Source organism: Sylvia atricapilla, chromosome 12 (assembly GCF_009819655.1).
Source record: "Sylvia atricapilla isolate bSylAtr1 chromosome 12, bSylAtr1.pri, whole genome shotgun sequence".
Taxonomy (NCBI): domain Eukaryota; kingdom Metazoa; phylum Chordata; class Aves; order Passeriformes; family Sylviidae; genus Sylvia; species Sylvia atricapilla.
Genome location: NC_089151.1, coordinates 17,032,105 through 17,055,455, shown reverse-complemented (window position 1 = coordinate 17,055,455; position 23,351 = coordinate 17,032,105). Strand labels below are relative to the sequence as shown.

The window sequence follows — 23,351 nt, the reverse complement described above, 5'->3', positions numbered from 1 at the left end:
TAACACTTCATTTTAGTGCATAACAATTGTTAATCAAGATAATTGTTCTCACCTAATGAAAATGGCTCATATATTCTTTTCAATCATTTTAAACACAGATGAATTATAAAAGCAAAATTACTCTTGGGCATAAAGATATCTCTTAGCATAATATAATCTAAATTTAATGTGATAATTGAGAGTTCTATGTGGTATTGTAATTTAGTAATAATAATATTGCTCATTACAGATAATGATTTAAATTTACACCGAGGCAGCAAAGCAGATACATTGTCCATACTAGAAGACTCCTAGATATATATTAGCCAGTTGGGAATGATTGAACACAAAGGTATTTTGTAGGGAAAAGCTCTGTTATGAGCACTGACTTTGAGAAAATAATGCTAAAAGGAGGCAATGTAATGTAATGCAAGAGTTTCAAATGAGCACTGATCTTCCTGAGTTTTGATTGTACAGAAAATGATAGTTTGAGTATCAAAGCTCAGGCTTTGAAGGTGGTGATACAGTGTACACCTCTGAAAATTTTAGGCCATACCTGGAAGAAATGTAGGCTCACACATCACAGGCAGCTGCAAATCTTTGTTTAAATTAATTCAGTTTAGTAGAATAAAGGTTGTGTAAAAGTGAATTCCTGACCACCACCAAATATCCACAACCTTGAGAAGAACCTGAGGGCTTTTTCTATTATATGCTGTGATTATATCCTGGGTAAAATACCTTCACAATCCTAAACTTTCCTGAGCAAGAAGGACATAACCCTTGAGTTCTTTGGCAGGAGTAACACAATACTGGGTCTTGCCCTTCATCTAAAGGAAACACCCAGCTTAATTCAGAGAGTTCCTGCAGCTCAACCTGCCTTAGCCTCCAGCTAGCACAGTGTGTGTTACTGAGATTCTTGCCCATTTTTCTGCATTGCTGTGGCTTGTGCACAAACCTTTGGGGGTTGGGGTCCAAGTGCACACACAAATTTAATGGAATTAGATTAGAAGCTGCCTGGGCTGCAGCAGGGATGTTCTGTCACACTGACACTTGTGCCTCAGCTCCGTGCTACCAATTATTGCAGTCTGAGCTGGGTCAATAGGATGGAGTGCTGAGCTCAATCAGTGCTCACACACCAGCATTAAACTTGTTGTAAGCTAAATCAATTTTATAGCAATCACACTGGTACAACGCAAACAGGAAGTTAAGGTCTTTAATATAAGCTTAGAGCGAGACATTTTTTAACAGTGCCAGGAGAAATATTAAGTAATAAAGCAAATAGGACTGCAATATATATTGTAAAACTGTCAACCAGCAAACAAGATAAATTCAAATACCTTTCATCTTGCCTGGATGAATTATTTCAATCTTGCTGTAAAGTGATGCAGCTCAAACTAAGGATAAGCATGAATCATACTCTCTATCATAACAACTGCGTTACAGTTTAATATAACAGAGGGGTTTGTTTTTGTTTAGTTTTAATGAAGCTACAGAATGCTACCCAATGGTAAGATCTGACTTGGAGAGCTTCTTGAATGATTCAGAAATACTGTTATAATTTAGAAGGAATTAGTTTTGCAATCCTCATGGCACTACTTTCTGAAGCAAACAAAAAAACACACAAGGAAATCAAAAGAGAAGTATTTCCTTACTTGTATCATTAGATACAGATCATCATTACCTTTGGTATTTACCTTGATGAGTTTCAAGGATTTACATAATTAGTTTACTGATTAGGGATGGATTTCACTGAAGATAATCTATTATTACAAAATAACATGGAGATATTTTTCAAAGTCACAACATTAATGTGTTCTACTAATCTGATCCCCGTAGGTGGATTTTTACATGAAGCTTCTCAGACTTTAGAAATTAGAGTGTCAAGACTTTTTACTGATTACCATCTGGAAGACTGAGTGTTTACTGTATTTTGTAATCACCAAGTTCAGTTCCCATGGTTTTGGAATGGTGATTCTGGAATAAAGCACAATTTCTGTTCCTTAGTAGTAATAAAGTAAGACTTAGAGTTCTTTAGAATAGGTAGATAAGTCATATAGGATTTTCTCATTCTTTTATTAATGGTTTTAATATCCCATATTGTGAAATAAGTAGCTCAAAATCGAGCTTAAGGATGAGTCTGAGGAATATGTAATAGAAGGTCTTTGGGAGAAAAATACTTGATTCATTTGAATCATTTAGAAAGTAAGATGCAAGGTTACAGGGGCAGAAGCCATGCTGGTCACAGGTTTTGTGCCTGACTTCCAAAGAAATTCACCTGCCATTTGGGAAAGGTGCAGGACAAGAACATGTTCTCATGGATCACGTAGAAGAAAGTTAAGGGAAGTTTAAGGCAGAAAAAAGGGAAACTGCTCTCATGCAGGTTGTGGTGCTTGAAGTGTGGCTTCAAAAGTGTTAGTGAGAAATGAAAAAAAAATAATTTGTTGGTGCAGCTAAGAGATGGAAAAGGACTAAGACTGTAGAAATGAGGGGTTTTGTGAAGGTCCAGTTATTGGATAGTGGTTCTAGTGAATCAGAGGACTGGAACAAATCAGGTGGAACTAATACAAACCATCAGCCATGGAGTGCTGGTAAGGTAACAGGAGATATAAAAGGACATTCCATGTGGAAGGTTTTCTGTAGTTTTGCATCTTCCTAAAAGAAAGCAAATCCTCTCCAGTGAGGTACACACAACAAAGTACCTCCTCTAAATAAAATAAACTCTTTTGCTGTGAATAGACAGAAATTTGAGTAAAGAGATGCCAATGAAAGCTTGGGAAGCAGCAAGAAGGTGATCAGCTGTGGAGTTCTGGTTCTGTTGTATCCAGAAGGGGGTTGGAAGGGCTTTTGGTCTAAACATAAAACTAAAAAGAAATACTTTTATTTACACCATAGTAGCAAGGAATTGATAGTACAAGTTATCTTATGCTTACAGACACCAGCCCAAAGAGTGTGTGTAGATGTGCATCACAGGAGTTCAGAACCTCAGGGATTCATCTATGCCACTGTGCAGCTTCTGAGAGGACAAGGATTGCTGCTTTGAGAGAGACAATAAAAGAAGCAGCACATGGAATAGGCACTCTGAGTTCTGTGGCATTTCTTACATTATTTGACCCTGAACAATGAAAGTTGTAGTATCTTGAACCCTAAAGCAGGGGTGTGGTTGGAAGGGCCCCCCTGACCCCTGCTGGCACACTTCAGTATTCCTGTGGAGCTCCAGAAAGGCTGGATGATCTTCCACTGGTGTGGACAGGGGGCCACTGGATTCCCACAGGGATATAAGGATGGTCCAGACAGGATTGCTGCTGTAAGGCTGTTCAGCAATCAGAAACATTGTCCTTCCACAGCCCAGGCATTCTAATTCGAGAGCCAACAATACATCACACAAAAAGCAGAGCGCTTGGGATTGCACCTTCTAGAGGGTGGAGGAGCAGGAGAGGTTAATGACACCCATACCTGCTGGAGCTGAGGGTAGGAGAACAAATAAGATCATCTTGTGGGTTGGTGCAGTTTTTCTCCAGATGATTTCCAAAGAGATCGCAGGGCAACAATGCTGAGAGAAGAGTTTAAAAACTGATGGCATGGAGCTTGATAGTTCAATAACAGCATAAGATATATTTTTTAACTGCCTAGTGATGAATGTAATAAAGTTTATTTCCTGCCATAATTTGTTATAGCAGATTGTGATGGAGTACAGGAATACAGCAAACTGAGCATCATATATTAATTCAATTTAGGCAGCAGACTGCTGCACCCTAACAGAGTACAGAGGGTCTCTTTCCCCTGTGGCTGCCAAAACTCATTTGCAGCTAAAGGAGCTTTCCTCACCATAAAAGCTGCTGCTGCAGATCAGCATCTCTGAATAGCCCAAGCTTCAGGGGTGTCTGGGGCATCCCTGGCTGCAATTTACTGCAAGATGCATTAATGCTCAGAAAGGTACCATGAAGGGGATCGGTTCTGAGCTCTGCTGCTTGTGGCTTTGATGTGCTCAAAAGCATTTCCTTAGCATTGGGACCATGTTTTTGTCATTTCTACCATATTTCCAAAGGTTCAGCCAGTCCTGGGGGAGCCAGTGGCTCACAGGTGTCCTGTCTTTGTTACTGCTCTAAAAGAAATACCAGTGGAAGACCGTAAAGCTTCATCCTGGTTCTCAGGATGTGTCTTCTCTGCTCAAATGTCTTCCAGGGATTTCATCACCGAGTTTATACTCCAGAGAAACTCTTGACCCTGAGGGGAATAAGGAATTTCCTATAGTAACGCAGGAAAAAAATACTTTCTTCAAGCTTATCTTAATAATAAGTGATAGTGAGAAAAGATGTGCCAGTTTAAATCAAAATGAGTGTGCATTCTGGCTCTGAGCAGGTTCTGGGGTAATGCACAGTCTCACAGAAATGTCCATTCTATAACATTTTGCTGCAGCCAAAAGTTTGTCTTTAGCTGTCAGTGCTGAATGCCCCTGAGCTGTCCTAACCTGCTGGAATTCCCTGGGTTTATGGATCAGATTTCAGGCTCTTCTCCTCTTTTATTATGTAGAAAAGCTCCCACCAAACTGATAATCTAGGCACTGGCCTTTAGTACTTCTAAATATTTAATTTGTTGTTGATTCTGCCTTTTTTTTTCTGCTTGTTTTCTGCTTTCCCTGTTGACTCTGTGAGTAAAAGCTGGCAAGATTTGGCTCAGTTATTCTGTAATTGCCAGGCTTTAAATCTCTTTTCCTTTGAATTTTACTGAGACAAAACAAACACTCATTGACGTCAGCAGGAGCTTGTAGGAATAAGGAGAGAGAGAAGGCAGCCCAGTTCTGCAGTTGTAGCTCTCCATCCAGAAGATGTATCACTTAATAGGTATCTTCAGCAGCCAAGGGAGGACTCTCAGTTTGCCTGTAGCATCAGTTTTTATTCCTTTGACATTTTTCTCATCTTGGGTCTGGTTTTAGTCTTGCTGCCATGGCAACATACAGAGAGGCTAAAAGGTACTCCAGAGAAAAGGTCTCTCCTCACTGACAGGCAGCAGAAGGGAACAGAGGCCATTGCTGCTGTTTGCAACTGCAGAGAGCAGTGAAGGGATGAAAGGGATATTAAAAGGATTTTCTGTTTGCACGTGTTCAGGCAAAACCAGTGGTGCAAAAGTTCAGTGTAACAGGGCATAAACCTGTTGGATAAAATCATTTTTGCTTTCAGATGGCTTCTAGCAGGACAGGACAGGACATGATGTGACATGGAGTGGAAACAGACTTCATGATCCAAGCTTTTCCTGTAGGGAAAACACTCTAATCAGCTCAAAATCACTGCTAGTGATACTCAGTTTTTTCATTTTGATTGAATACATGTTTTCTCCGTGCCCATGTAGGCGTTTATGAAAACCGGGCCCCGCATACCCAGAGTTTGATGTGTCTTCTTACATACGCTCAGTGCTCAATTTCTGTATCTTAAGAGCTGGCTGCATTCACCACAGGCAGGAATAGAGCCTATTCAAAATCCTGTAAATATTATGCTGCTTTTCCATCTGTCATGCAAGCTGCTGCATACCCTCAGCCTCCAGGAGAGCAGAGAGTCTGGGAGGTCTCTTCAGAATCAATGGTATAGGTGAGGAGAATCCAGGCTGGTTGCAGATGTGGGTTTGCCAGCCTCTCACATACCTAGCTCCCATATAACACGTAATTGAAGGATTTTGTCACAGCAGAAAAGGCAATTTAACACTACAAGCACTTTTCTGCTGGCTATTCTGCTACACAGTGCAAGGGAAATATTTCTATCATGAATGCAGATCATTCCCAGGAAAGTGTGCTGTGCTGAATACATGTTATTCCATTGCTCTCAAGGGAAATAATCCCTTACAGCAAAGGATGGTTTTGTCCAAATAACTGTGTTTGGTAGGATAATTGTCACTAATCGCATAGGAAAACAGTTTTTCTGTAAAAGCTTGTACAGAAGGCAGCCTGAGAAAGGGAAGTATTGCAAACTCACTTTAAAAAATAAAACCAAAAAAGTTGTGAAGAAACCCAGCATGTTTCCCACTGAAATACTACCTCACAACATCGTATCGTATAAACACAAGAGAGACATTTCAAGATTATCAAGGAGAAAATAGGCCAGCAAAACAAGAGGACTCAGTTTTGACAGATGTCTCTTTTGGGAGCAGAGGGGCAGTTGTTAGCAAAGGAGCCAGTGGCTGCTGGCCATGTGTGTGTCCTGGCTGTGCAGGGAGCCACCTCCTGTCCCTTCATGACAAGCCACCTGAACAGGGCTGTGGCTGCAATGGGACATTGAGCTCAATTCCTTCTGAGCTGCCAGCAAGTGCAGAAACTGCTGTCCTTGGTTCCTTGATTCTTCCCTTCCACAGACCAGATGCAGACAGACATAATCCAGAAGACAGATGAGGTGGTTTTTCTTTGTAGCGAGTGCAGTGTTAGTTTTAAAAGCCATAGATACCAAAAACATGAAAGAAAACTCTTCTCCTGGTCTGAGAAGAGCATCTGCAATTAGAATGCAGCTCACAATCCATATTAAAGACAGCATAGCTTTATAATAGAACACAGCAGTGAGCCTGATAAAAATTATTTTGCTCTATAGCACTAATGAAAGCTATGGTATTAAAGCTTTGCTTATGTGGGATCTCAGCTAGAATCTACTGCAGTATGCATCTTTTTTCTTCATTACTGTCTGGAAATAATGCTTAAATAGTTATTCTTGGTATTATTGTTTGTAATTCTAATGGAGGTAGCTCTGGGCTGATTGAAATAGTGGCAGTTATGAGCAGCCACAGAACAGAGTCAGCCCTAGAATGAAAAACGGGCATGTTTTTAACTCAGATTATATTTTCATAAATGTGAAGGAGATTTGGATCATTACCTGTGACACTTGGGTTGCCAAAGTAACCTTGACTAGCCAGCTGCTGTTTGCACAGCGCATGGCACTGTCACCATGGAGACGCTGTCCATGTGATTTTGCAGGCATGATGCAGTTATAGGCGTCTCAGAGAGGAATTAATTGTTGGTGAGCAATGCTCGTGCAGACAGCTCTGCCCTGGCAGACAGAGCCTGCAGTCAAACACGAGCTAAATTTGTCCTTTTTGTTTTAGCTGCACAGAGGGGACCAGGATGGGGTAACAGGGGAAGCTCTCTGGGCGGCCGTAAGGAAAACACTGAGTTCTCCTGATGGAAAGTTCATGCTCAGATTGGGAGGAGTGGTCAAAGAGTGCAGATCTATGTAAAACCCACGCTTGAATGATAATATTCATTTACAGAAGGCATGTTTTTGTGATTGACGGCTATGGAACAATCCTGGTATTCCTTTATCAACTGATACCAGCTTTTTTCTCCTCCCAGTACCTGCTCTCACTCATTCATGTGTGAGCTAGTGGTGTCAGGGAAATTACACCAGTAGAGCAGGGACTGAAATCTCTCTGTATAGACAGGATATTCAAATTTCTCCTCCAAAAGTAGCTGTCGTGCTGTGCCTTCCATTCTGATCTCTCATGAACCTCAGAATGGGACTGTGAAGTGGATTTTGGGTCTGTTTTGCACAATACCAAACCAAAGACCAAACAAACCTTTTGATAAGAGATATGGTCCTGTTTCTGATGGTTAAGCAGCTAAAGGGTGCTCCTTCCTTTCTCTCCATCTCCTTTGGAGAACAGAAGTCAGCCAGCCTCGAGATAGTAATTTTGCTGTGGCAAAATGCTTTGTTCCACCTCTTTTACTTAATTACGTATAGGCTGGATGATGGCAGATGGTTAAAAAGTTGCTGTTCCTATTTCTGGTGCTGCAGCTGTGATGAGCAGGCTGCAGTAAGATCAGGTGGAAGTTCTGTACACATGACAAACAGCCCTCAATAGACACAGTCCTGGCCTCAGAAACTGCCCAAGAGACAGTATGTGAATATATGGGCCAGTAAATGCAGAACTGTGTGACTGGGTTTGAGTGACATTGACATTTGGAGGGCTGCTGTAAAGAATCACTGGAGCACCAGCTTTGGATATGTCTGTGTTGGACACTCTCCTATGTGAAAAAACCCACCAAAAAAAAAAATCACATGAATGTTTAAAATACTACTGGGCAGAAGTGCTCACAGGAGGGGGTGTGAGCAGAAGGGACTTGCGTTGGTGGCCAGATGCAGGGAGTAAATGTTGCTCCTTTTGTCTTTGCTTTTGTTCTGAAGAATCAGCTGAAGGGTTAAAAAGAGGGGGTGTAGCTGGAAAGGTAGGGCTTTGAGGTGATGTGTGCAGCACAGCTTAAAATTTATGAGGGGATTATTTCATGGCTAGAGGGGAAAAGTCATGACATGCTGGAAGGCTTGGACATTTTCCGTGTGTGAGCAGAGGAGGAAAGGTGATTCTTTGAGATGATGTATAAAAATAAACAGTAATCTTGAACCTATAAGTGTGTAACTAATGAGAGGGAAAATTGCAGCTGTAGATCATAACCTAAACTGATTCTCTGCTTCACTGTGCCCATCTGGTACTGAGAGATGTTTCCTTCATTTGGGTGCTGATAACCCTCTTGACAGCTCATGATGATATAGTGTTAGAATGACTGGGGAGTTTTACAGATTACATTGAGATAATTGAATTAATATCACTCCTGGTTTGGACTAAATTTGTAATCTTGGCGTAAGATTCTTTAGCCTTTCATACCATGGCCTGATTTATCAAAAGGGAGTGTGAAGGATTCCTTTATTATAAGTAGAAATCCTTTCAAACACCTGAGGGAAAAACACTATCATGAGAAGGCCCCAAGAAAAGAAAGGACAGAGTCTTCTGCCACCATCCAAAAAACTTGCCTTAGCTGACAGTGAGGAGTGAGGAGATAAAGAAGTTGTCTGCAAAAATGGAACTGTAATCTGTAGGTGGGAGTTTGTGCAACAGACTCTTCCAACCTTGTGCAGCTAAAGAACATCCACTCTTCTGTTGCACCAGTGTCTTTCAATGCCTTTTGTTCTTCCTAAAGTAACTGTAGAACTTCACTAAAAAAACAAATCAATAAAATTAATCACATTACTGAGCTAAACAGCTTCATGTAGGATGATGAAAACACTGTGTTGTGACATTTCCACTAAGAAGCTTTTCCATGGCATGTTGCCTTCATTGTTTCTCCCTCCTAAACTCCACATTACTGACGTGGGCCTGAAGCCCCCAATGTGTTACTCTGGCAGAGTGAGTGGTTTCATGATCCAGCTTCCCAGTCTCTTATTTTACTCCTGAGACTGGTTCCTTGTAAGACCAAATACAGAAATGGATCATTATGTTTAAAATAATACCCGAAGGCTTGAAAATAGCATCCATTTCGTAGGTAGGCTGCATTTCTCTTTCACACTGAGAAATGGTGCAGCAGATAATTAGTAATACATTTTCCATTTAAATGTCCCTGTATTTATAAAGCAGTAGACTGCTCTTGCTATGTTCTAACAGCAAATGAAGTTCCAGAGCCAACAGAATGTCAGCAAGAATTTAGGAATCTGTCAGTAGAGATTACTGTTGGCTCATGATTTTGAATGCAAGCAGCCAACAAATTAGTTTGGTAGTAAAATGGGTAAGTGGAGGCTTGACTATAGCAATACCAAGTTGGAGCATAATTGTTTGTTTCAGGCATGTATTATTTATAGAGGATCAGCCTTGCACCCAGGAAAGTGTCTCTATTCAAGAACTTTCCAAAGGAAAAGGAACCAGGACAGCAGAGGTGGAGACCTGAAATGAAAGCCTTAAGATGAAAAGCCAGACAAGAAATCTGTCCCAGTTCCTGATTCCACCTGGGGAAAGCATAGTGCTAAAAACAAACAAGAAAAATCCAAGGAGAACATAGGGGGCAAAAAAAGGAGAATTAAGGCAGGTGTACAATAAGTATTGCAGGGGAAAAAGAGTTTTTTAGTTGATTTTAAATGGACTCTTTTTACACCCTGCCATCAAAAGCTGTGGAAAAGCACTGTAATCAGAAGCTGGCTGCAAATATCCAAATACAATGCCAGCGTGTTATATTAGTTGTTCTGTTTGGAATACACCTTGGTTTTCATTGTTTTGGCGTTGCAGATACTGTCTGAGTAAAAATTGTGTAGTGCCTGCTATTTTTAATTTCAATATGAAAATCCTTTTTGTCTGGTCTGAGTGGTTATAACATGCCTAATTTGGAGCTTTTTTAACCTATATTTCTCCAAGAGGAGTGTATTGCAAATTAGTCAGGAGTGCTGACAGATACTTCATTAAACTTCTCTAAGTTATTTGTGGATATATTGTGATTCCTGAAGGCTGGTTTCTTACCTGCAGTAGTAGTGCTCCACTATCTGCTGTTGTTAGTACTTTACCATGTAGAAGGAAGAAACTGAGATAATAATTACTCTCTTTTTTTTTTCTATGCAATCTTGTATTTTACTTTAAAGGAAAATTGCTGTCAGCTCAATAAAGACAGAATAAATACAATAAAATCACACCATGTTCCCAGTGGATACACAGGTGCTGTGTTCAGTAATGGAAAATAGTTTATGACAGTTACTGTAGAGGATTCACTTCTGCTTTTAATGAAATTAAAACTTTTCAACGTATTAACTATAGAGAAATTGAAATACAGGTTTTTCTTAAAAGATACTGTATCAATTCAGTGTATCATTGCTGCCAGGACCAATCCTCTACTAACGGGTAATAATTCTGATTCCCTTGCAGAGCTTTGATAGAAATTGTGTCAATTTGGAGGCTCTCAAGGCCTCTCAAGGCTAAAATCTGTAGTATGGCATTAGTTCAGACACAGACCCTCTCAGGGCTGAGCCATACTGAAAGCAAACACAGAGAGAACAGTTTTGTACTTTATTCCAGTGGAAGCTCTTCTTATCAGTAAACACCCCTTTGCACTGTTTCCAATCCATCAGCCCTCTGCTGATGATACTGCACAAGAATAATTTCAATTAACTCATCCACATAAATAAAAGTAAAATCCATTGACTTGGCTTTGAGCTGACAGATGCAAATAGCAAGCAATATGGACTAACTGGTGAAAAGGGATTTAGGGATAGAATGCTGTAAGAAGAGGGAAACCCTTGTGATTCTTTCTGCTGGAAGGGATGCTTACTTTGAATCAAATTTCAACCACTTCAGGGAATCTCCAGTAAACTCCAGAATTTCTACATGCCTCCCTGTACAACCAGTTAAGCCTGGTTCTGATTTTAACCAAGTACAGAGGGAGGCACTGTCTTCATTAGGAATATGCAAACACTGAGGCACCAAGTTGCAGAAGCTCCTCCCTCTGTGAAAGGCACAGAAAAAACCTGAAAGTTTCCATATAGTCTGCAGAACAACTCAACCATACTTGTACAGCAAAGAAGGATTTAATCCTCTCTGTCCCCTGCAGGAGAAGAGGAAAGGGTTTTAATAGGCACCTTGGGAAACAAGTAGTTGCAGTCTTGGTTGAACAAGTGGACTGTTAGCAGCCATAAACAGAAAATTACTCATTTCTAAAATAGCTCATGGTCTCTTAACTCAGACATCGTGTGCTGAATGGCATTGCACCAGGATAGAATTGGACTGACTGGGTAGGTAAGTTGCAAATAACACTAAAAGGCACAGATGTTGTATCAGCCCTTCAAATCTTTTCAATGTTTCATATATTTTAATAGCTCCATCTGGATTCCATAGCCACTATTATTGTTATAAGTTTTATTGTTCCCTCTGCCTCTGCCTGTTATTTGCATTTGCAAGTTACTTGCAAATGTCTTGGAAACAACTACTGAACCTTTCTCCAGGGGCTTAAATTTGATATTGTGTATGTGAAAAAAGCAGGGAAAACACATTTTCTCAAATTTGCCTTGCTAAATATGATATGGTACAAATTAAAATAAATGTTGTATGCCCTGCTTTCCACATGATGTTCTGGTTATAAATTTCAGTGGACAGGCAAGTGTGTTTGCTGATTTCTCCAATTCTGTTATTTATGCTGGGCTGTAACCTCCTAAAAGCTTGATTTGGGCAATAACAGACATAAAAAAATTATACTGCTGCTGCTTCTTCAGCATCATGATTGGATATTCCTCAAGGAATATTATCCAGAGTGTAGAACTAGTCTGGCAGGATAGTTGAGTGTTGTTTATGCTCTAAGGTAGCTTCATAAAAGGTATTGTGATTTTGTGGACTGCACTTAGAGGTCAGCCTGCTATCCAGTGGGATTCATAAGACTGTGTTTTCTGAGGTGAATTTACAATAATGCCCTAAATTAGAAAGTCATTGCATTTGCAGTGCAATTTTTCTTATGTTCAAATAGATTCTTTTCCTAAGTCTGGTATTTAATAATTGAGGGAACACCTATGTAAAATTCAGGGAGTAACACTGAGTTCACTGCAGTCAGCTTCCCAAGTAAGGCCGACAGATGGGAAAGACATTTTGTGCTGTGCCCAGCATCCATTAAATTTAATTGGAAGTTGAATGCTGTATAATCTTTAAAAATCACATACCTCCTTCTGTATTAGACATTCAGGGAATATATTGGGAGCCTAGACTCCAGTTCAGCCTTTTAAATGTACTGTGGGACCCATCAGTTCCCAACTCAGCATTTTGTTTCAAAGGTATATGTCATTATTCTTAAAATATTCAATAGAACTATGTCACAGGTGCTAAGTCCTATTAACATGAAACTCATTTTTGTCTCAACCTACCCTGTTATACTGGCAAAGAGCAGTGTGATGAGGATATGGAACAGCCTTTATGGGCACATTTTCAGTTCTGAAGTTTCCCACTGTGAAAGTGAGGAAACTCTTGACATCTTCCAATTTTTAGTGATTTATAGAACCATAGATTGGAAGAGACCTTAAAGCTTATCTCATTCCAACTCTCTACCATGACAAAGACACCTTCCACTGTCCCAGGCTGCTCCAAGCCCCAGTGACTCAGCAGTGGTCTGTATGCTGCACATTAAACATTCAGTGCAACACACTCACACACAAATTCAATTTATCAGCAGTGAGCTCTCCTGAGTTGTGAAACTTCATACATCCAAACTAAGCTTCTCTCCAGTGCACTTGTAAGAAGAGGTTCTTGGGCCTTTCTCACATGCACTAATTGCAGCCAGCTGTTAAACAGATGGTCTTGGTGATATCGGTGGGACACCAGTTAAATAACTTCTTTTAAAAAACAGTGGAAAAATAGTGAGTAAAAGAAGGAAATAAATATTTGCTTATGCAGCAAGACCCACAGTATTGCACTAATCCCAGCCATAGCCCGGGCATAGTATTTCATTTGTGGTAACCCATAAAAATTTGAAAAATATCATAAGTCAATTAGAAATATTTCAGTGAAAGTAGGATGTCTTGATAAATATTCTGCAAAGACAAAATGCAATGAACAACCTTTTAGGATTACCTCCCTGAGCCTGTAAATCTCCCTGCACCTCAGCTATCCATTACTTTGGTTCTGCATTAACCTTATGGATGTGTTATGCTATTTAGAGACTCTCCTCAGGACTCCCATCCCATTTTGGCAAACACAATGCAAAAGCCAGGCCCTAAAAATTCACTAAAAGATGTTTAACTCTTGGTCTTTTCTCAAGCAGCTCTTGGAGTGACCTTGCACATAGCACACCTTAAATGTTTTGCTGGTTTTGGAAGGGAAGGACTCCGGGGTCTCTTAGGGTATGACTGAAAATTATCAAAAGCGATCTTTCTTTCAGGTGAAGGAGGCCATGCAGAGAATCCATGACCGAGGAAATATAGGAAAACTCATTCTGGATGTGGAGAAAGCACCCACTCCCCTGGTGAGTGCAAAGCACTACAGACATGATGTACAGCCAGGCATGATACAGCCTGCCAGTGGCTTCTGGACACATGTCCCTTGTAATGCTTTGTTGACACTGATTTCTCCTAAATCCATAGTATCCAAATACAACCAGTAACCATAATTTCTGTATTTAAACCAAGTGAAATGGACTTCCTGAAGTGCCAGCAGTTACTTCTCTATACTGAATGATTATCTGCTTCTCTAAAAACGTGCCAGCAAGTGTTGGACCAGGGTAAAACTGCCAAGTGTCTTTCTGCCCTTGTGATGGTAAACAAACAGACTTTTCTCAAACTAAAATATTCCTGTATGAGTAAGTGGATTGAACAGGAAAAAACCCAGTCAATATTGCTTCAGTGTGCAAATATAAGAGTGCTTCCTGATTCCCATACTGAAGTTATACTTTTGGTAGCAATTTAGTTTGCTGGTTTTTGTAATATATGAAGTATAACATGTAAATATTTCTAGAAATATCCTGAAGGAAGATAGCAGTGATGGAGCTCTGGCCCACTCGATTTGGAGCACTTAGGATGGTACAGAAACCTTTCAGAGAGCAGTGGTAAATGAAAGCCAGGCTCACTCCTGAGCATTTGCTGATGGTGTAGGAAAGAGCAGTAAAGAAGGTAATGCAAACCCGACTTTAAATCAATACTGATGTATGGAGTTTGCTTTCAGACCTGAGAAACCTCCTGTTTCAAAAGAAAAGAACCTGGACTTACAGTTAAGCTCTTACTCACTTTAAAACTGCCCCCAAATCTCATACAAACTCTCTGCAAGGAAAAGGAAGGCTTTGAGGACCTCACATGTGGAACAATATACTTTCATGAGTGTTAACTCAAAAATATGGTAACTTCAGAGCAGTGTTTTTTTCTGCATTAAAATGAGGTTATGTTTGAGATTTTTATTTCCAGCAGAGGCTAATAATCAAACAGGGAAGGAACATCATTGCATTTCTCTTTAAAAAGTAAATGAGTCCCTTGCTTACTTGGTTTTGAAGTAGTCAAGCTAATACAAGAATCTTTTTGTGTCCTAAGAGAGGTAATGTGGGTGTATAAGTGAATCCAGTCACACTAATCTGTGCTGTTAAACACTACCCCCATCCACTGAACCAGACTCTTGTGCCTCCACAGACCTGTCACACTGACGGGGTGAAGTGCTGGAGGGTCCTGCACCTTTTCACAGCTTGTAATAAATATTTCCACATGAAAAAACCCACAGTGTACTCCTTAAATGTTTTTCTGAACTACAGATTCCTGCAGTTGCCTACTGCCTGTGCAGGCATCTTCAGTAAAATATGAAAATGCAGTTTCTTCCCACTGCTGTATGATCTGGGACCTGCACTCTGTTGTGGGTGTATCCTGCCAGCATCTACACTGCTCTATAAAGTGTCATTGGGTTTTTAATATATAAAAGAAAGGAAATTGCCCCCTGAATTTTCACACTGTACCTTAGATGGGGCCTCCATTAGCCTGTTCCTGGAAAAGAAGATAGAGGAGTTGTAATCCAGAGGTCCCACATTCTGTAAACTTCTTACGCAGCTGTGTTTCCTGTCCAAGACCCTTACTATCAGTTTACTACAAGTGCACAGAGTCCTCGTGTGCAGCTATCCTACAAACAGCTTGCTGTTAGGGAATTGAGCTGTGAGCCATGGAACAGCTGTTCAAACTGCAGGTTTAGCTGGAAGTGGTGTAGAGCCAGCAAAGGCTTTCCACAGACAGAATGTTCATTTTCGCGTGGCAGCCCTGCCGCCTTGAGATTGCAGAGTCCTTTATCCAGTGAATCAAACTGAAATGAGGAGGAATCAAAGGGTGGGGAAGGTGCTCTGATGTCCTTGGTGTTTCATGGTGCAGATGGCCAACGACAGCACGGAGACCAGCGAGGCTGGGGAGGAGGAAGAGGACCACGAAGGGGACAATGACAACAAGGAGCGCATGCCCTTCATCCAGTAGCAGCCACAGCGGGGCAGGCAGGAGGCGGCGTGAAGGAGAAGGGAACAAGACTGGGAAATCTCTTCTGTGCATCAGTGAACAAATGCTGTAGTACAGTGTGTGTTGTATTTGTTTGCAGTCAGCTGAGCTATGAGCTGTTGATCATTGTTGTTTTGAACTCAAGTGCCATTCTCATCCAGTGCAGTATTCTGACATTTCTGTGTAATACCCAGTTTCCCTGTAGGAGTCCCATGGGTTTTTCTGTTCTTGTTTGAAAGCCTTATTAACTTACTGTGTAATTTTAGATGGGCATCTTTCTCATGCAAATTCCAACATCTTGCATAAAGTTATTTGGGAAGTTTGGGCTTTTTTTGCAAGTTGGAAACAGTAAAAAAAAAAAAAAAAAAAAAATTCCCACTTGCTGTCTGAAAGATTCTAGTAACTGGAGGGATAATTTTATAGTTCTGGATTTTCAGTGTTAAAATAGTTTTTCTTTAATGAACCACAAATAAAAGTTGCAACAAAGATTACTTTTTCTTTTCCTCAATCATACTTCATAATTTCACAAGCAATCCTATCTTCATTTTAAAAAGCACCTCATCCAGAATCATGGAATCTGAAATTGTGAAAGAAATCATTAATTGAGAGGTTTTGATCAACATCTTCTGGTAAGGGCACATTGACTCATACGTCAAATTCAAACCAATTTTAAATTTCATTTTTAAATTGCATTGGTAAGGATCACTTATTGGGATGTGGAAAGAAATCTGCTGATGGAGTCTATTGCTCTGAAATCGCTAATGTATCGTCAACTGTCAGGCTGGAGCTGAACTCCTGCAGAAGTTAACCCTGTAAAAAATGAGGTTTAGGCCTTAATCCCACCACAGATCATGTACAGGGATAACTTCTATCTAGGTGAATTGCTCTATCAAAAGCTCTGCTCCATATGTACAGTTACATTTATAATTATTTACAGGATCAAGTATTCAAAGACCAGCTAGTCTTATCTACCTCCCACTAGTGGAAACTATATCTAAACATGAAAAAATAAATATTTTTTCCACGTCCTTCACCTGTCCAAACAGCAGCTACTCAGGTCCTCAACTGTCTTGTTAAAACAGTTATTTTAAAATTACTGTGATCACATACAGTAGAAATGCTGAAGGACTGGCAGAGACCTTGCATAATGCCTACAGCTTTGAATTAATATTCTTTTTTTCAAAAGAAATTATTTACCCAGACATGACTAGTTGTTCACCTAAATCTACAAGTAGCATGTTATGATAGAAGTTAAAAATTAACACAGAAAAATTAAAAGTGGAGGCTTCTCAGGCTTTTGTCAGTATGAGAGGACTTCTGGGTCTGAATGACTTTTATGTGTGGTTTTAGAAGATTCTTGTTAGGTTTTTTCTGTTTGTTTCGTTTTGCTGCCTGAGTATTAACGTCCATCTCTTTACACTGTGCTCATGAAGTCGCTGTCAGAGAATTGTGCAGATGGTTCATTCTGAAGGAGTTCCCCTTGGGTTGAACAAATTCAAAAATAACAGCAAGAAATAACTGTGGAGAAAAATGCCAAAAAAAGCTTCTGAACTATTGATCCAACCAAAACTTCATTTTTCTCTTCATTTCATTATAGTTGAGTTTATTTTCAAGCTGGGCTTGTCTATTGTTCCAGTGCCATTTCGGGCCCAAACAGGGACTTTATCTGCAGAAGAAAATACGTATTCAGTGAGAGTTTTCCATTTATTGGGCTTGCCAGTTGGACTTTTAAGAAGGGCCATTAGGTTTTCATGACTCATCAGCTGACAGCAGTAGGAAACATGCCCAATTTTGTTTTGCAGCTAGTGTAATGATGTTGTCCTGCAACAGACCTTAACGTAACTAGGAATTTTGATTTGACGCCAAAGTGAGCAATATTGCTGGTGACCTTCGAGCTGGCAGTAAGTGGCATTCTCAAGGCCTTAAATTAGTAGGGCAAGCAGAATAGCAAACCCATTCTTCTGTTCTAAACCACAGTCTGGTGGGCTCTGCTTCTAAATTACCCTGCAAGACAAATATGGGTGATCTTGGTCATGGCCACAGACACCACAGGGACAACAATCACATAATTTTGGCTAGTTCTTTCTGGTTTTGTTAGCAAGGCAAAAAATACTCTCCATGCTAATTCATACCAATTTTAGGGCCATTTTCTGATCAGCAGAATATCAGGTCATTGCAGTGAGTACAAAGGAATACTTCTGGAAGTACCTGAGTGCAACACAGCTGAGTGTGACCATCAGCAAGCTAAACTGTGCCCTGTGTTTTACTGGTATCAATCTAGCATGGAGGGAAGCTGCTACTGAGATGAACGGAAGGTTTTCAGGCATCCATTCTGGAAGCAGGATGTCTGGTAGCAGAATTTGGCCCACAAGCCCTAAGTACCTTTCAGGAGACCACAAGCAGTAGTATCACGCTGGCAGGGGTGGAGGCCATGCTGTTCAAACTGGTGAAGCCAAGGCTTGTCACTGACCAAGTCTTACTGTAGCAGAAATGAAGGGTTGTGCTTACTACTGACAGTGTTGTTTAATCAACTCTGAGACAATTGGATAGTTTCTTCAAGTGAAACAAATTATTTCTCAATTTGCCTTAAAGGAACTGTGAAAGCTTCTTTAACTTAAGCCTGATTGAAGTGAACTGAAACACTGTTTAATTGTATTTGTTGCTTTAGAGCTTTTGTTATATTGTGCCTACAAAGCAAATTATGTTTACACAAAAATATAAATAAAATGTTGAGCATAGCATTATCCTTGGCCTCTATGTTTTATTCTAGTGTTATGGTCACGTTAGGGAACTGACTTGGAACTGCTTCAGAGGAAAATGTGAGGTCTTATTTTCCATTTTGGTCACTGTGGGATATACAAATAATTTATTTCGACTATTACAGAGTAAATCAAGGTTATTAAAACTTCTGTGTCCTTTACAGAACATTAACAATGTAGATATAAAATTTTGAATGTCACAGTCTAAGAAATTCAAAACATTATATAAACACCTTTTACTAAGTGTTTAGGGAAGTGTATTTTGATACAAAACTAGGGGTCAGACTGCCACACAAGTTATCCTCAGAGAGATAGCTCCTTTCAGAAATTAGAATTCCCTAATGGAATAATCTTAAAATTTAATCCAAAACCAGTCATCACCAGATGAGCTTGTAGAAAGCAAGAGGACCTGACTGAGTTTTGAATCCCACTCTCCTGGGCCTTGGTTTTAACCCAGGCCTCTGTTTTTGGAAGAACTGGTGATGGTTACCAAGCCCTCCAATCATCTCCAGCCTGTACTTGAGTACATGGCTGTAAAGATCTCCCTACATGAGGGAAAGAAGTGAATGAACTTCAGTTTAGTACCTAAACAAAGAGGGAATGTTGGCTTTGGTTCATTTTAGTCCCACAGGACACATTCCAAAGCCTGGGATGTCCCTGGAAAATCTCACTTCAGTAGTTACCAAATCTGCTCTGTAATCTCAAAGCTCATAGGAGCAGTGCTGAGTGTGAAGAGTAAATTTCTGCCCTCTGTTTTTAAGTTTTAATAAGCAAGTAATGATCAGTGCATCCATAATCACAGGGTCAGGATGAGACTGAAAGCAAACAGCCATAGCCTTTTGCAAATTCTCTGTGATTGCCACTAAAGCTCTGCCTTTACCACCTTTCCCACTGGGCCATCTGCAGTGCTCTGTCACACAGAGCAGGATGTGGCAGATTGCCTTTGTGTAGCATCTGCATGAAATGCAAAAATCCACCTTGGATCCTCAGTACCCCTGGTTCTCACCTTATCCTCCATTTTGTGCTTCCCCTCTCATTTTCTGAGAGCTCAGTGGTTCCTCCTGATTGGGTTTATCAGGAAAGTTCTCCTGGTTTGGCCACGACTGCCAGCACAGCCCCCAGCTCCGGGAGAACTGTGCAGGAGTTTCTCCCCCTGGCAGCACTGCGGTCCCCTGATGTGAGCCAGTGCTTTGTTCCACTGCAGAAAGAGCCAGAGCAATGCTCACATCTGACTGCTCTGTGCATCCAAGCACCTTTCTCCCAGGTAATTTGTGACACCCAGGGAAACGCCTCGGTGTTCTCCTGGAGAGAAGATGGATGTGAGCGCTGCTTTATCTGCTCCTGCTGCCTGAGGGTGCCCAGCTGAGCCCACCCCAGCACTGCTCCAGCCTGCCTCTGTCACCTCCCCAGCAGCACTGGGCAGGAACTGCAACAATGCAGGTCAGGAAGAGTTAGAGGATGAATGCAGGGGGAAAACTCAATTGTGTATCTCTGCCCATGAGTAATGAGTGAGGATTTGAAGCATGTTTTCTGTTGATTCATGTGTGTGCTTGGAGGAGAGCCCAGCCTTTCTCTGAAGGGGTTCCACAGTCCCTGCAATACTCAAGCATCATGGTGGTTCTCTGGTTGCACTTCAGGAAAATTATTTTTTTTACCTTCTGAAGAGTATGGGTCACATCCACTTTCATCCCCCACAGAGAGTGACAGAGAAACTCCAGGTGGACTTAACACACGTGGATTAACCCTTCCCATATGGAAACCTTTCTTCTCACTTTCAGGAACTGCAGGCATTTGGGCAAGATGAGGAAAAAAAGGGAAGGAACAAGCATTGACAACCCTCATAGTGACTGTCCTCTTAAAAAACTCCTACACCTGCCATCGTGCAAAATCAGCTTTCATTTAGGAAGGAACAACCTGCACAGTTGATAAAAGCTTTAAAACTGTCTCAAATGAAACATAATCTAAAAAAATCAAAGGAAGACTCTTCCAGCTGCTGAAGCCTCATGATGTTTAATGCTTGATACAGATCCCACCATTCAAACTGGGCAGCAGGGATTAAATGGGATTCAATTAAGAGATGCCACTGGCACTGGTTAGTTTAGGAGCAGCAGCTCCCAGATACTGATTAGAGGATGAGGTCTGTGACTGAGGGAGGGCTGCAGAGGTGAGGACTTGCTTCTTTTCCTTCAGAGATTAGGAGGGCTTTGATCTGTCTGGATGAGTTTTTTTTTCCTTGCACAGTGACGAGGCTGAGATGTCACAATTAGTCCAAAAGAAGTGGGTAAGGTACTGAAAGAAAACCTGGTTTACTGTGACCGCTGAAGGGTCGGGAAATAGAAGATGAGCATTTCTCTGGGGCAGGTTTGCTCTTAGAAGCACAGGGGTGAAGCACCTGGGCCTCCCATGCCCACAGCTCCTGCAATCTGCCCCTCCTGGCCAGCCCAGGTGCTCTGCCAGTTCTGCTCCATCAGCCTCCAGCTCCCTGCTGGAAGCACCTCTGCCTTGCCTCTGGCAGAGTTGGGAATGGGCTGTGTTCTGCCAGACATTGGCTGTGTCCCTGCCAAACATCATCTCCCTGACAAGCTGCAGGTTGCAGCACAAATCCTGTAGTGTCTGTCTGCTGCATAATCTGTGTAAATGTGTTTCCTCCATGGAGAGCTGGGGCTCACTGTGTGCTGCAGGAGGACATGATGCAGCATCTTCCTGCCCTGGAAGAGCACAGTGAGATGGCAGAGATGCTGGCTGCATTATCTGTGATAAGAATTTCTCTCCTTGGGCTGGCCAGGTGATAAGTTAATTACCAAACATTTGTAAAGGCTCATGTGCCAAGCTTGCTGAGCAGTGACTGGTGTGTCTTCTGTTGTGACAGGCATTCTGTGGCCTGGAGCTCTGTTAGATCACTGATGTTTTCCAGAGGCTTCCAGGAGAAAACATTTCTTTTGTTGCTAACACAGAAGAGAGATGATGATGATAAGTGAAGTGTTTTTCTAAGTCAGTTTGATTTGGCAGATTATTTTTCTGTTTCTCAGCTGCTGGTTTTGTTCCTTCTAGTGTCTGCATTTCATATTAGAAATATTTTCCCACTGTAAAAAAATCAAGTCTCCTGTAACTCACCATGTATCTCTTTGCTTGTACAAAAGCATCCCTTCAAGTTTCTGAACCATTTCTTCTGTAGAAAGGAAAAATTAAATTATTTGCCTAATGCCATAATATTGCCATGTGGTTTAAGGACTTATGGTTCTTTGGCATTTAATTCTCCATTTACCAAAGGAGAATTGCCAGCAGCTGAGCTGGAAACTTCGCCTGCATGGCTCACAGCTGTGTCTCAAATCCTACCTGCTCCAAAGAAATGGGGATGCACAGAATCATGTTCTGAATGCCCTCTGCTAGGGCCCAGTCAGGAAAGCTCCATAAAAATATAAGGGTTTGAGAGACAATAATCTAAATTTTCCTTGCTTTCCCATCAGATAACTCAGAGCACGAGCCAACTATGAATGTGACCATCAAAGAAATTTCTGCCATTTTCTTGATCATTTTCTCCATGCTCATCTGAATAATCCCATCTGGTGAGGGCATCCCAGGGAAAGGGTGACCCCCAAACCCAGCAGGTGCCTGGGTTCAGAGGGGGCTGTAGATCCAGCCCTTCTGGCTCATCCTGCCCTGCTGAGTGCAGCTGAGTTTGCTCCACCTGAGGATCGGCTGGGAAATGGCAGTGCAGAGAGGGCTGTGAAACAAGTGCCACCATGCAGTCTGATTGCCGGGGGTCTGAGCCCACAGAGCAGGGCTGTGTTTGGGCACTGGAGAGGGCAGTGCCCAGGCTCAGCATAGGCACAGGAAAGGAGATTTACTCAGGGAATTGTCTTTAGGATCTCACTGGAATGATGGATCTGGAACCCCTCACCCAAACATGCTGGATGCCTCTGGCTGTCCTGCACCACACTTGCTCTTGCCACTTCTCACCATCCACACATCAAATGTCTCAATTTCAATGCTGTGTTTCTTGCAGCACATTCCCTGAGGTTGTGGTTTAACTTAATAGAGCATACATAATATGATTCATATGAGATCTTTGATCTGTGTTTTGTTCAACATGTCAGCTGTGGATAAAGTCATTACAGTGCTCTGTTCACTAATCAACCAGCAAAACAGGAAAATAAAAGGGTAATTGTTGCAAGCTTCCTTCCTTATTTTCATTAGGATGGCAAGCTCAACCCAAACTGGAATCTCACAGGTCTCATCCCACTGGCTTTGATAGGGACAGCACCAAGCTGATTAGTCCTCTAAATGAATCCAGTCACAGCTACAGTATTAAAAATTCAGCAAGTAATATTTATGTCCCTATTGTAGCTTATTTGGTGGAGGAAAACCCCACAGAATTCTTTTTTGAATCCTTGATCAACTCTCTGTGTTAAAATACTTATTGCTAAACCAAATTATCTTTTTTGAGGATACAGTATTGGTTTATACTTGGGGTTTTTTTTGAGCCATTGGTGCAAGTAAATGATCTAAAATGGAAAATCCTTGTTGTCAGAGGACCTGAGCTGTGGATTTGTGATGTGGGATGGACAAGCTGGGGATGTAACTTGTCACTTTGTTATATGTTATATTTATTCCATGCAGAGCCCATAGTATTATTTTAGGAAACACTATTGACAAAAGCAGGACAAACTATCCCCAGTTCCTTAGTACATCTTTACAACATTGACACCTCAGCTGTGCAGACAGGATTGGCCTGAGGGGTGTCTGCCTGCAGCTGCTCTCCAAGAGTAGAAGCAGCTAGAAAATGTATAATCAGCCCGAGCCTGATGATTTACTGAGTAACACTGTACAACAAAGGGGATCTACCCTGAACATTAAACAGGCAGAGGAGAGCCTGCTCTTTTCTCTTTGAGCTTGTTGACTAAGC

General features: G+C 41.2%; 2 protein-coding genes across 2 annotated transcripts in view; one reads left to right on the top strand and one right to left on the bottom strand.

Moving 5' to 3' along the window:
• VAT1L (vesicle amine transport 1 like) overlaps positions 1 to 18,430 on the top strand; it is a 55,453-nt gene extending 37,023 nt beyond the window's left edge. The window contains exons 8-9 of the mRNA XM_066327952.1: positions 13,616 to 13,699; positions 15,570 to 18,430. Of these exons, the coding sequence (XP_066184049.1) occupies positions 13,616 to 13,699; positions 15,570 to 15,668 (183 nt within the window). The 3' untranslated portion in view covers positions 15,669 to 18,430. The remainder of the gene's footprint in view (positions 1 to 13,615; positions 13,700 to 15,569) is intronic.
• Positions 1 to 23,351, bottom strand: part of RGS9BP (regulator of G protein signaling 9 binding protein) — a 419,431-nt gene that overhangs the window by 329,417 nt on the left and 66,663 nt on the right. The gene's annotated exons all lie outside the window — the stretch shown is intronic.